We start from the raw sequence: 15,051 nt of genomic DNA, 5'->3' as shown, positions 1-15,051 counted from the left end.
TTGTTTTAATTTTCAATCTGCATATAACAGGATTAGGATCTATTTAAGTCATCTCTAAAATGTCACCAAATGAAAGGGGCGTATTCCAGTTAGTCAGGAAAAATACAGACCGGCGTCCAGACGTCCAGCCCAACTGTACTCAGCCAAAACTGGCCCAGATTACATGCGCCACATGTCAGCCAGAGTCCGTTGGCATGCTCTGCTCGGGTATGGCCTGTAATCATTTGCCAAAATCGGCAGTTAGCCAGATGTGCCGCAACTCAGCCGGATTCGGCCCACATATGCTTGCTATCTGGGCTGGGTTAATACCTCATTAGTTCAGAGTTTCAGACAGACCATCAAGATCACCATGGGGAAAATTGTTTCTCAGTCAAATCATAGTGATGTTGATATTGTGATGACTGCTTTGAAAATTCAGAGCATAGTTTTCACAATGTGAAATTTTGCTATTTCAGGTATTACAATATATGACTGCTGTGTATTCCAAAGGTTGACATTAGCCCAAGGATAAAACACACAAATGTGAAAATCCTTTTACATAATTACCAGCTGACACTCCACCTTAATGAAAACTATTTTAAAAACTGGTCATCTCCTCTGGGTTAATTACTTAATTTGCATGTGTTAGCTAGACTAACATTTTCTCTGTCTATTTTCTTTACCTGTTGATTAGAAAAAGACAGGAAGAATGGATCAAATGAAAATAAAAGGAATGAACTGTTATAAAACAAAAAAATAAACTATTTGGATAGAGATTAAAGTCAAGAGTAAAGTGATTTAAAGTCAAACAAATTGTCTTTTTCTACTGGAAAGTATTAATTTTGTGCATGAACTTTCAATGTTTTCTGTCCCTCTGTTGTATGTTGAATCTATCCATCAGGACAAACCAACATTGTTATAAGAAAGCACAATATATGCATGAGGATGCAAAATGTTTGCAGAGCACTTTTATGCTGCACAAAGCAGGTATTGACACTGTGAATGTGATAACTGATCCGCAGCTGTGTTCCCCTGTAGTGCTGTAACTGATAATTTGCTTGAAGATCAACAGGGATTGGCTCTACTGAATTGAATGCTGTCAAGCAATGGATTTGCACATGGTGATGTGGAGATAGTATCTTCTTCTTCTTTTCTTTCGGCTGTTTCCATTAGGGGTCGCCTCAGCGAATCATCTGTTTCCACCTAACTCTATCCTCGGCATCCTCTACTCTTACCCTAATTAAATTCATGTCCTCTTTTAGCACATCCATATATCTCCTCTTTGGCCTTCCTCTTGACCTCTTGCCTGGCAGCTCCATCTCCAACATCCCTACCAATACCAATATAACCACTATCCCTTCTCTGCACATTGGGTGTAACTGGGAATTCTCTCTCTCTCTCTCTCACTCGCTCACTCACACACAATCACTCGTTTAAATACTTTGTGGGGATGAATGAGACAATTTTCACATCTTTATAAGTTCAGCATAGTTTCAGCTACAAAAGCCATTCAGGTATCAAAATGTTCAGCTCTTCAAGGAAATTCCTGCTTGTATATATTTCATCTCATCCTTCAGATAATTCAAAAAAGAACTACAGCCAATTCTTCTCAACTATTTCAACAAAGAACTTCAGCCATTTCTTCTCATCCTTCTGCCATTTTGGCTATTGATTTCAGGCATTTTCAGAGCAATGCATTACCAAGCTCGCATCCACACGCATTTTCTTCAGGAAATGCATTTTTCTAGTTTTTTTATTATTATTGTGGGATCTCCCACCCTTTTTTTGACACTTAATAAGTACAGCGTACTTTTAGCTATACAGGCCATTGAGGTCTTTATCTGTTCAACTCTTCAAGGACATCCCTGCTTGTACTCAACTTTTTTATAACATTTATATTTTTAATCTATTCAGCTCTCCATCTCTCTGCCCCTCCCCCCCTTCTCTCACACACACATTCACACCTACTTGTTTTACCTACTTTGTGGGGTCCTATTGGACTATTTTCACATCTTGAGTTCAGCATACTTTCAGCTAGCAAAGCCATTCAGGTATCAAAATGTTCAGCTCTTCAAGGCCATTCCTACTTTATTGCATCTCATCCTTCAGATTATTCAGCAAAGAACTTCAGCCATTTCCTCTCAACTATTTCAACAAAGAACTTCAGCCATTTCTTCTCATCTTTCAGCTGTTTCAGCAATTGATTTCGGGCATTTTCAGGATGATCTTTCATCTTATCAGCATTCACATGCATTTACGATGGGAAATGCATTTCTCTAGTTAGTTTTAATATTTGACTACAGTTGTTGGGATAGACTTCTTCAGATGAAGACAAGCTGATGAATTTGGTTTTGTTGTCTATCAAATGAGTTGTGTGTGTGTGTGTGTTTTTTAATGGTAGATGTCTCAAAGTATTAAAGTTCAGACACAGTACCCCCCAAAACACTGACCATGTTGCCCCAGTACTCTTCCTTCTTTTCAAGTAAAACTAGACAAGCAGATGCTGAACTTGTTTTTGAGTGGAGTGACTTGGCGTCAGGCAACATCTGCTGAATCACCTATGACAAATGGATTTCAGGCCTCTACTGCTCCCTTCTTCAGCTGTTGATATGCATCTTTTTTTCTTCATGTCCAGCTACAGTATACTGTACATTTTGACATGGTAGAATTAATCACCAAGCTTCTACCCTTGTAGCCACATAATATGCCCCAAGAAATGTACATCCCAAAGGTTTATTCCACTCTGTTTTTAGCCAGAGTCACAGTCAAACTGGAATAAACTATCACACAGGAGAGGAATATGTCCAGTTTTATGGAGTCAGAATGTGGTTGGGGTACTATGTGGATAATCTGTCTGTACAGAAACATTTCCAGCTTCCACACTTTCAGCTTTATGGTGATTAGTATTACAGAGTGGGATTGGAACTCTGCCCATATGAAATGCTGTTTTTGAAAGTCAGGTCATCATGTGAAATTCAATTCTAAGAATCTGTTTACAATTAAGCCCTTTGAAGCATTCCACTATAATCACTCCCTCCTTTTGATATAAATATGCAGCACTGATCTAACTGTAGGAAACTTTGCCTTTGTTTTTAAAGCCATACCTGTGGCTTTTGATTGATGGATGGAAATGGTTTGCTAGATTGAGATAATAAAGACTTGTTTAAAACCTCACTCTTAGGTTATAGTTTCTCCATAGAGTTCAGCAGTATTTAGTATCAACATAGGTAGAATGGATAACCAGTGGGGAAAACCCTTATCCCGACTGGGTAACCATGAAACGTTATTTGTGAACATGGGATGATTAAATAAATCCAGGGCTTTTTCAGGTCCTCATTGCCTTTGGCCAGCGTGCAGTACTGGTCAGTGGAGGGGGAGATGAGAGGGGGGCACCTCTTCATTTGGCAAAGCTTATACCATGGGGCAGCTTTTATGCTTCACTGATCCTTCCAGAAAGTATTTCTCTCTGTGTGTGTGTGTGTGTGTGTGTGTGTGTGTGTGGTTTACTGCTTCTCAGAGCAATTACAGAGTAAGAGTCTTATGATGTACTCAATCCTCACTCAACTGCAACAACTTCCAGGTCAAGCAAGAAAGAATCATATAAGGCTTGGGCAACCTCCAAGTTCTCTTTGCTGTTCTTCATGATAATATAGGATATCAACATTACTGACATGTAAGTAATGTTACTGTAGCTGTTTTCAAACTGTGCTGTTTGAAACTTTTTTTTTAAGGAAGATGGAAGAGTTTTGTAAAGTGCTTTCTGTCCAAACCTCATGAACTTCTTTAAGAAGTGAGATTACACTGGTCAGCTGTTAGCCTGCTTCCTGCAGCAGACAAAGGTGGCTACATTTATCTTGTTGCTGTTGTTAGGGGTAGTGTAGTTAGTAGCTGATATGGACCATTCTTTGTCCTGCAGATTACTGCACCAACAGAAATCAGTGCCCCGTCCCACAGGGGCTTCCTTTTGGGGAAGGTCCTTCTAACTTCTTCAGTAGCAGCACAGTTAGTAACTTTATGCTATTAATGTTTAGTTCTTCCATTTCAGACAAATCAATGTCTCATTAAGTAGAATGAGAATACTACTTACTAATATTAACTGTCAGCGTTGTCTTTTCTTTCTCGTCTCTGTAAGGTTATTAATAATGAGAACATCTTCAAAGATGTTGCCGAAACCTGGCTTCTCCTCACCAGAACCCAACAAAAGCAGGGATCATCTTGGAAGATAATTTTGTCACAGATCTATTGAGCTTCCAAATGAAGGAATATCCAGTTCTGACATAAAGTATAAAAGTTCTTAGGCTACAAACTGTACTGTATATTGAATGTTTTGTACGTAGATGTGAACAGTGTGTTCTATTGCTGTTATGTGTAAGTTTTGAGAAATGTATTGCATTTTCTATTACTAAGAGTTTTCTCAACTTAAATATTAACTTAAATTGTGAATACAAATGTTTAGTCTTTTACTGCATTGAACTTAATGTTGCTATTAAAAAGTTACTTCCAACCCATTTAAGTCAATTTTATTCAAACTAAGTTTCTTTAGTATTCATTACTCCAATTTTTTTAAGGCATATCTGTTTCCTCAAAAATTTTAAGCAAGGTGAATTGTTTAGGTTACCAGTAGTGCAACAATTAATTATACTGCATGTTTTTTGTGTTTCAGTTCATGAGTAAGTGAGTTCCCCCTTCAGATGAAGAGCCTTCAGTTCCGGAGCATCGCCCCTAAGGTCCCGGCCATGGTGCCCTCCCCCTGCTCTACGGTCCTATCCTGTCAGCCTACCTCTACCCTCCCAGAGGCTACCACTGCCTCCACCCCCAAGTCCATCATTGTGCCCACCCAAAACTATGCACTGATGCAAATAGCAGGTCAAGATGGCACTTTCTCCCTGGTGGCGCTGCCCCCTTCTGTCTCCTCTCAGACACCGCAGCCACAGCAGCAACAAACCCAATCAATCCAAAAGAACCTCAAGTTGCCTATTCCCAGATATCAGCCAGTGAGAAACAAGGGGATCACAGATAATGTCAAATCACCATCACTAGATGCCAAGATGAAAACGCCCTCCATGGTTTCTGTGACAGCACAGTCCAAGTCAGTGTTGGGTGGGGAATCAACATTGACAAAGAAAAAACAACAGGAATCAAAGCTCATAACCCCCCCCCTAGAACCCAAAGAGGAGGTTTCAGAGCACGTAATTCTGATTGACACAGCCTCTTCTGACATCTCTGTCACTGCTCTGCTCCCAGACAACACTGTCCTGTATTCCACCTCTCAGTTGGAGCGAGTACCAGAAGGCCAGGAACAACCCGCTAAAGCTGGCCTTATTCAGAGCCTCCAGTACCCCCCTGCTCCTGTCAAAAGTTCCTCAGGAAAATCCCAAGAGGAAAGTAAAACTACAGTGAGGCTGTGCCAGTCAAAGCCCACTGCAGCCCAACCCCAAGGCAGTATCACTGTCCTGTCCCCAGCCATCTTCAGTAAAGCAGTCCAGATTGTTCCATCCCCGCCAAAGGGTAAACTTCCCATCTTGCCTTATTCCAAAATTAAGAGCACCCTCATCCCAGCTACCAAGCTCAGCAATTTGTCCCCAGAAAAGAAGGCTTTCTCTACCCACACAGGATTCACCAGCACCTTACATCCTACATCCAAGGCCCTTAAAACAGCTGATGCCTTTAGTGACAGCCAGTTGCCAAACTCTGCTCTACAACCCCAGTCCAAGACCACACTCATGCCTGTACTGGGGTCCCTCCAGAAACCACCTGGCAAAAAGAGAGGGAGGAAGAGAAAGACAATTGAAGACATCTTAGCATTTGAGGCCCGAAAGAAGCGGTCCTTGTCCTTTTTTCGTAGAAGGGTGCCTGAGAAACTGCCAACGGTTCTTCCAGGCTCCAAACAAAAGGAAGTTGATATTTCAAAGAAGTACCGGAGCATCCGACCCAAACCGATGTTGGTTATGGACACAGTTCCCCAATTGGTTAGTTTGCCTGCCATTACTCCAGATGGCCAAGAACAGGAGCTCTTCCTTGGTCATCAGCTCCCCACCAGTACCACTTCCAAGATCCTTGACTGTTCTTCCCAACCAACCCCAGTAACCTTTCACCTGAGAGGTGCTTCCCATCCCAGAGTGTTCATAGGCTGCCGTCCACTCCACCATTGCCCCCCCTGCAGCCGCTGTTTCCAGTTCAAGCATCACCTCCAGAGTCATATGAATAGTCACACCAACAGTCGGCCCTACATCTGCCCAGTATGCCGCAAAGCCTATGCTCACTCTGGCAGCCTGAGCACCCACATGAAGCTTCATCACTCAGAGGTACGCCCACGTCGGTCACTGCGCTGTGAGTTCTGCGAGAAGGCCTTTGGATATGTGGGAGTGTACTTCAGTCATCTTAGAGAGGTCCACAAGGTGGTACTGACTGTAGAGCCATCCATCAGCCATCATGAGGATGATGTGTCCTTTGAGGGGTAAGATTATTATCAGTTGTGAACTCTTGAACATGATGATTCCTTATTTAATTATAATCTTTTTTATAACCTAATTTTTTTCAGGCAGTATCATGATCTTATCACAATTTATTATTTTATTATTATTTATTATTTTATTATTTTCCTATTCATCCTATTCATTTATCTTAAGAACAAGATCAAAGATTTTTATTGTCAATATGTCCAGTACATGCAGAAAAAACGAAATACTGTTTTTCTCTCACCTGAGCCCCCATGCCCATACCATTTAAGAAACTAAAATAGAATAAATAGAATATGAAAACTGAATTCAAGTAATAAGGATAAACTAAATGGTACAACCTAATAGTCTATGATGAAACTCAAAGCCATGTGCAAACAGTGACAGTAGTGCAAATAACAAGAAGATTGTCAGGTGGTCAGCATCACCAGGGGCATTGGTGATGAGATGCATACTAGCTTATGAAATGTACATGGACAGCAGTGCAAATGACCAACAGCAGCAGATTTTTTCTCTATGTTGGTATTGAAGACCATTTTGCAAGTGATTGAACTATACTGAACAGTACAACCAAACATAATTAAAAACATAAACCTTATAAGGTAACAAAACCTAATAGAAAAAGAATAACAGACCATTCAGCAGTGGGACTAGATCAGTTGTTGTTGTTGAGTACCACAGCAGCAGAATGGTCAAGTTGGAAAAATATTTGCATACTGTAAATCAGCTGTTTTGAGCAGTATTTTTAAGCCCTCCTTTTTCTACAGTTTTTTAGGAATCATATTCTTGACCAGGTAAAAAGTCACAGCATCAGTTATCTCTTTCAAGCACTTACTTGTCCTGTCCATATGGTGTGCCTTTCTCAAATGATATTGTTAGTTGTTTCTTTTGGCTATGTAACTGCTGGCTGTGTAGCTGTAGCTGATGGGGTCCTCTCACTGTCTTCTGGTGGCTTTTTTTTTTTTTTTTTAAGGTGGTTAAAAAAAGTTTCATCATATTGCCATCCAACATGCAAACATTTGCAAAAACCTGTTTGAGCAGCGTTGGTTTTGGAAAATCCAAACCAGTTCCATATTACTGATGTGAAATTCTTAAGGACTGAAACTTTTGTGTTGACATCCATGCCACTACGTAGCCAAATAGGGAATGTGAAGGTGTGCTATGCAGTGTTGCATGTTGGCCATGGAACTGCAACTGATAGAATGCACATTGTAACATGAACCAAATGATCTCTCTGTAAAAGCAAATTGTGGAGACATTTTAATCATTCCCAATCTAATGTCATCATGTTTCACACCCCTAATGCACAGATTCCAAAATATAAATTAAATGGCTCAAAAACTGATGGATTGCTAGACAAGGCAATATTCAACTGTGATAACAAGGTAAGCAAGTAAGCATTTGCAATGTTTTTCTCACCAGGGCTAACTCCCTTGACCCATCAGATGAGCAGGATTGTGAAGACCCAGTAGAACTGCAGATTAAATGTGGTCGCTGCCAGGCAATCACTCCCACCTTTGCTGACATGAAGATGCACTTGATTTATGTGCACGGGGAGGAGGTCCAGGTTCGACTTGACAATGGCCAGCCCCTGCGGGGTGGCCGTGCTCCTGAAGATGAGCTGGTAAAGCATGCTGCCCACTATTGGCGGCAGCTCAATGAGAAACGCAATTTGGTCAAGTGTGGCAGCTGTGATGAGGAGTTCTTCTCCTTCTCCAAGCTTAAGATGCACATCATGTCCCACCATCATGGAAGGAAGGAGGAGGACAGTGGGGCCATTTCACCACCAGATAGTGGCAGAGTACTTAGTGTCCTTGCAGCAGGTGCGGCCTTTAACTGTGTGCTTTGCAGTGAGGTGTTGGACACTAAAGAGGGAGTTATGGAGCACTGGCGGAGTCACCACCACTGTGAACAACCTAGCCTGCTTTGGGATGCCCTGAGCTCCTACACTGGACATGAAGAGTGTGAGGAAAAAGGGGATCTGGATACTCCTGCTCCAAGCCCACACTAACCAGTGTAGCCCTTGGCTGGGCATGGAGCCCTTTACTGTGGCTACTCCTCGTACACATTCAGTCCTAACAATTAGTAGCACAGGGATGGAGAGTCTCTTTTATGTCTGTTAACACTAGTTTCATCTTTCACCAGCTGATGCACATGACTTGATCCAAAAGTGGAAAACAAAGAAGAAGAATATCAAACCAATTGTGAAAATTGATCTTTGTGTTACAGTTCATAGGGGATGTTCTCTGTAGGTCAGAGAATTCACTTTTATAAACAATATAATTTTTCATGTTTTTATTTTTAATGCACTGTTCTGTTTTCAGAGATATGTATTTAAAATCATATTGGAAATGGAATATTTTATTTTTTCTACTGATTATTTAAAAGTTAAGAGTAATTTATAACCTAGCTGACACGGTAAAGCTATTAAAGGGTCATTTCAGCCAAACGCTTGTCTCTTATGGTATCTAACCTTGCAGATAATTTCCTTTCATTTTCATTGTATTTGTTTAATAATTAATATACAGAAAAAGCTAATATGCTGCCACTTTTCTTGTCAACACAACTTTTGCCCACTGTGACATTAAAGGCCACTAAAAACACTGCAGCTGTTCTGCATAAACCAGCAAAAATGAACACCTCAATTTTACAAAAGTAGACAATTACCATTAAAATATGAACAAGCCATTTACAGTTTGGCTAACTGTATTGAACTTGGCTGACCTGCTGCAGAGGCGATTGTCAGTAGGTTTTGCATCTTCGGTCAAACAATTTCTCACGTCTGTCATAATTTAGATCTGAAAGCTGAACCTGCGCTCTGTTGCCATGCTGGAAACTGGACTCGCCATCTCCACTGCAACCAAAGTTTTAAAGTCAGGCAATATTTCTCTCGGGGAGTGTTTAGAAGTTGTTCTGAATGTGGTTTCCCAATCCTGAAATGCTCACTTCACCAGGAGGAATCCGCACTGTGCACTGCTTCTGTACCAGAGGCGCAGCTGCATCCTTCCGTGACTTGTCCCACATGCGTTCTGTTGCCTCCAGTCTGTTGCTCTTCGATGCGCTGTCAGCTCCCAAATAACAAGATACACTGACTACGTTCTCAGTTGTCTTTCATCCACCGCATTAGTTCCTCTTTTTCCACCTTGTTCATCAACACCATAGCAGTTACTGGGATTTTTAGTAGCCTTACTGTAAGTTAGGGTAAATTGCCCTGTTTTCTTATCTGTCGAAATGATGGATGGCCTTCAGATTTTTCCATCATTATTAAAAAATTGTGTCAATGAAATATCCATTTAACATAACCTCTCATCCTATGCCAGCTGTATTTCCCAGAGACAGAGTCAGGAAGAAAGGCAACACTCCATAGTCAAAAAATTACCTTATGCATCAGTCATAGGAATGACTATTTGCAGTGGACTAACAGAACCTATGCCAGAGTCACACCAGAGACACCGCAGTTCCTGGTCAGCATCTTAACCCTTAAGCCATTTTTACTTGCAACACAAATAGCAGTTCAATTTAGAACATGTGGTTTTAAATGCTGTGACCTTCACAAATTAATTTTTATTCACCCTCCATGGTGTTGGAGTACAGGCAGAAATCTCAAAGAATACATCTTTGACATTAACTGAAACTACCTGAAAGATCAGCCAGGATACCACTATGGGAAAGTACAAAAATATGTTTCATTAATTTGGGTGAACGGACCCTTTAAACTATTGTGAAATGTAAATCTCATAATAAGGGCACACTGTCTACTGTCACACTGGCTGACAAATTCTCTACTGGCCTTGGATTATTACAGGCTAAAAGAAATCAGTAATACAATTATTATATGTTATATTGCTCCTGTAATGGAAAATCAATATTTTCACTAAGAGCAGTACTATGGTCCTCAGTCTGTCTGGACCGATGAAGAAACACTTAACGAGCAGCCCGGTGACATCCTTGTGGCCTTCTAAAAGAAAAATGCTCTTCATGCGCAATGTGACTTAATCAGCATCGTCTTCTGTAGGCCAAGTTTTACCTCTTTGACTTGTTGATTAATGCCTATAATGTGTATTCTGTAATATGCCAAGGGTCTATTCACTCTGATTGTAGAAGTCTTGCATTTCAGCCACTGACAGAATACTCTGTTTAGTAAAATACAAAAAGGAAACCATCAAATTGCCTACCTGTTGTTGCCAGCTCATGTATGTACCTGTGGAATTGTGCGTACCCAGTTAATGGTAGGTATAAACTATTGTCAAGTCCAGACACATATGCTATTTTATACTCTAGATTAATACAGAGGTCTTTTAGTATATTTATGCTTGTGGTTGGTCTTTAAATAACCAGCAAAGAGATGTCATGTTTGCTTGTTGCTTTGTTGGGAGGCCATTGCTACATGGCAAGTACAGTAGTTCTGTTTATAGTTGGCTATGTTTATCTTTCATAAGGAAGAAAAAAATCACAGGGTCAAGTGAATATACATGAATGTTTTAAAACCCTACCCAAAGTATATGCTATATAGACTTATTCTACAGATAAAATATAGATACTGAAAAAAAACATATATTTACATAGATTAACTAGTGAATCAGCTGCTTTGTTCTGTCACAGCAGAGGAGGAAAACAAGATGAATATATCATTGCCAAACTGGTAGCAAAAGCCATGTAGAGCTATTCTTCTGTGTCTGACACAAAATGTAGGACTGTGAATGAAGGACAAAGCAGTGATGTGTACATGTCGCACGCGGTACGTAAACTATGGCAAAGTAGTACTTTTCACTGAATGCTGTGTTCATTGGTGAACTGTCCTTTGTTTTCAGTCCCATCACAAACCAGGAAGTGACAGAATTAAGGATCAGTCTTCTTTGCTCAGATGACAAATGTACATGAGTCAGCACAAGTCAGAAAACTCTCACATTAGGCCATATAAAGTGTTTGGCACAAAACGTTGACTGTCCAAAAAAACACAGAAAGTGTTTGTGCTCATGACTGTGTCCTGAAAAACCTGATGTTTATGACAATAAAGATCAGCTTTGTTGAGCACTTTGTGACTTTTATTGGAACATGGGTAGTCCAATAGCACTTGACAGCTTTTCAGTGTTGAGGTCAGAACTTCAAAACTAGGTTACACAAAAAGGGTTTAGGTAGTAATGAGAGAAGAGACCAATAGATGACACGAGGAATCATTCTCGAAATGGGTATGCTTGGTTTTGTCAAGTTTTCGCTTCCCACTCTACTCTTCACTGTAGCCAGTAGTTCTAACTATATACCCAGCACACTGCTCTTCTTCATCCCTTATGGAAAATATACACACACACAATTTCTTTTTAACTATAAGACAATAACAAAATACACTCACCGGCCACTTTATTAGGTGCACTTTTACAATTGTATTCAGTTCAACGCAACACTTCTGCCTTAACATCTGTGTTTATAACACTCGCTGCTTCAGTTTTTGCTGAAATTGTCCTAAATGTATAAATTCAATAATGTTTATTATTGAGGTTATAGTTTTAACTATACCTTTAGGTGGTGTTATGCTGGACTACATTATGTTCAGAGGTGTTCCTAATAATATGACCCTCATGTATGTAGCTGGGGAAGACAAAATTATAGAGGCGCTTCCAACGTCTGACCAAAACTTCAAAACAGCTGTGCTAGCAGCTCTAGATATGGTTAGGGTACAGTAGATCTGAATTCCCTTAAGTGCATCAATGTTTCCCTCATTTGTATCTTTTCCTTGTCTCAGTCCCTCTCATGTAAGATGTGAGGAAAATATGCAAGGAAATAGAGTAACTCTGTTCCCTTATTTGTTCCTCAATCCTCATTTGACTTGGAAGTCCATCTCATATCTGTAGAAATGTGTTTTCTTGGTCCTCGCATTTTCTCCTTGCATTGTTTCCTTTCATCTTATGTGGGAGGAACTAAGTGAGGGAGAAGTGGATGCAATTAAGGAAACTGAGATTTGCCAACAAACTTACGTCCAATCCTTCATGTGAAGTGTCCAATCACCAACTGATTTCTGATAAAGGGGCATCATCAGTCCATAAAAGATGTCTGCAAAGAATGGTCTCTTGTATCCTCACTTGTGGCTCCAGCAGCCTTCTCGCGCCTCACTCAGAGCAGGAATAAGAGCTTTTTGGAGACCATTCAAGATGGTGGACCAGGAATGACCTCCTAGTCAAGTGAGAATTGAAATGGAATTGAGGAATGAAAATAAATATCTGAAGGGAAATGTACCCTTTGATTCAATGCTAAAATCTGCATGCCAACATGCTCACATTACTGCTAACATGCTGTTTGGTAGGTAAAATGTTGACTGTGTTTACATCTTTATTGTCTTAGCATGCTAAAATTAGCTAATTTGCACTGAACACAAGGTACAGCTGAGGCTCATGGGAATGTAATTAGTTTGCAGATTTTTGGTCATAAACCTAAGTAGCTACTGAGCAAATTAAAAAAAAAAACTACCACAATACAAAAACTGAAATTAAAGTTTCCAGTTCATTTTCCCTCATCAAATTAAGTGACTAGATTTAGCTATAATAAACAGCTAAAATGCAGAATGAAACTGTTCTTCATGTGCACATTTAACACAGACATGCATCTCCATCTACTGTAGCAAAAATGATTGTGTAGGCAGACATCACCGTGTAAGCCTAGTCATCAGAATAGATTAGGGTTGATTAACATTTCACTCTGGAAGGGTATGTGGAAGTGGGAATTTTGTCAGGATCAAGTTAAGTAGGTTAGCCAAAGGGCTTTTAGGAGCCTACATATGCCTTTCCTCTGTACTCCTCCCATCCTAGCTGACCTTCCATCTGTTTGCTGAAGCATAGGAAAATGTTTCTATCTTTTGGTTTTAATGCACATTACCATCTTTTACTAGCTGAACCACAGAGCATACACAGTGTAAAATCTAGATTAAAAATGCAACAAGATGGTAAAACACATGGGATGGAGAGAGAAAGGTGAGATTTTCATGTTCTGAGAGGAGCATGCCAACAATAATTGTGTGACTTGTGGATACTTTATAATTCATAACAGGAGATTAATCTTCATTTTTCTCATCTCTCAGGTCATCTGATGCATTAAAGGCAGTACAAAGAACCTCTCCCACTCTCAAATTCATACAACAGGGAGGAACAAATAATTGCATTCAAGAACAATCTCTATGTTGATTTCCATGGTGTCAGGATGAATCCTGACACCATGGAAGGTAAGGTAAGGTAGGACTTTATTGATCCCACAATGGGGAAATTCCTGTGTTCCAGCAGCAATAGAGAGCAGCAACAAACCATAAGAACAACCACAACACACATATCTTGAGAAACAAATTCCAAAGTACCTAAAACCAGACAGAATATAGTATTTGAGAGATAATTGAGAACAAGAATGATCCTCCCATAATAAATACTGTGAGCACTGGTGCAGGCCATGCCTTGATAGTCATTGCCATACCAGTGTGGAATACAGGTCCTCAGATCTTAATGATTTGGAGAGACAAGACCCAGCATCAAGGGTCAAAGGACACTTCTTGTCTGATTTCTGCTGCTAGTCAAACGAGCAACAGCCTAGACTCTCCGACAAAATAACCTTAGCTAGGTTTACATCAGCTCCTCAACTTATTTACAAGAACTCAAAGGTTTCAAATGAGATTAATTCAAATTCATTAGGCTTTCAGCTCTGGTGGAACCCAGATAAAGCTGTTGCAGCAGTACATACCCAATCTGGCATCGCTGTCGCATCACATCTCAGCCACAGATTAAAAAAGGAAAGCAGTATATAGTGATGCATATTTCCCTTTAATCAGAGCTAATGTGTATCTCTGCAGTCACACTGCACCCTGACCTCACTGGGGTTCAGTGGGACAGGGCAGATCAAAGCCACCCCCTACTTGTTCGCAATTAATAGGAAAGAAGAACCGGAGGCTGTTCCTTCTCTCCTTTCTTTGGGACAAGCCTACTAAAGAACATGCAGCGAGACTTGGAACAACAGAACTGGTAGAATGCTAAGGGAGATTTATGGGAGAATACAAATGTGCCTCACACCGATCAGAGGTACTCAAGAGCAACTTTGGTGGGGTGTAATGTGAGTGCAACATGCAATCGGTTGGCTAAGGCAAGGTCCACTCCTGCCTTCTCATGTCTCACTCCTAATGCATGCTCTGTTGCCATTTGTCTTAATGCATTACCATGCATGAAGCTTCTGTTGACACATGCACTATGTTGCTGATACTTGTGCACATTCATCAATGATTTCATCACAAATTTCTAACCCCCCACCACACATGTCAGGACTTACAGTGGGTACGGAAAGTATTCAGACACCCTTAAATTTTTCACTCTTTGTTATATTGCAGCCATATGCTAAAATCATTTAAGTTCATTTTTTTCCTCATTAATGTACACACAGCACCCCATATTGACAGAAAAACACAGAATTTTTGACATTTTTGCAGATTAAAAAAGAAAAACTGAAATATCACATGGTCATAAGTATTCAGACCCTTTGCTGTTTCACTCATATATTTAACTTAGCTGCTGTCCATTTCTTCTGATCATCCCAGAGATGGTTCTACACCTTCATTTGAGTCCAGCTGTGTTTGATTATACTGATTGGA

At 40.2% G+C, this 15,051-nt stretch overlaps 1 protein-coding gene across 6 annotated transcripts in view; it reads left to right on the top strand.

Moving 5' to 3' along the window:
- znf438 (zinc finger protein 438) overlaps positions 1-11,586 on the top strand; it is a 117,056-nt gene extending 105,470 nt beyond the window's left edge. For 5 of the 6 annotated variants that reach the window (XM_020624737.1, XM_020624741.1, XM_020624738.1 and 2 more), the window contains 2 exons: positions 4,643-6,436; positions 7,860-11,585. In XM_020624737.1, coding sequence (XP_020480393.1) covers positions 4,671-6,436; positions 7,860-8,448 — 2,355 coding nt within the window. In that variant the 5' untranslated portion in view covers positions 4,643-4,670 and the 3' untranslated portion in view covers positions 8,449-11,585. Of the gene's footprint in view, positions 1-3,895; positions 3,982-4,111; positions 4,262-4,642; positions 6,437-7,859 lie in introns of all 6 variants that reach the window. The other variant, XM_020624742.1, reaches the window with a different exon arrangement.
- Positions 11,587-15,051: the final 3,465 nt, after the last annotated feature.

The sequence above is a fragment of the Monopterus albus genome, unplaced genomic scaffold, assembly GCF_001952655.1.
Source record: "Monopterus albus unplaced genomic scaffold, M_albus_1.0 scaffold336.1, whole genome shotgun sequence".
Taxonomy (NCBI): domain Eukaryota; kingdom Metazoa; phylum Chordata; class Actinopteri; order Synbranchiformes; family Synbranchidae; genus Monopterus; species Monopterus albus.
Note: the sequence above shows the minus strand (reverse complement) of the source record. Positions and strands in the feature narration are given on the sequence as shown.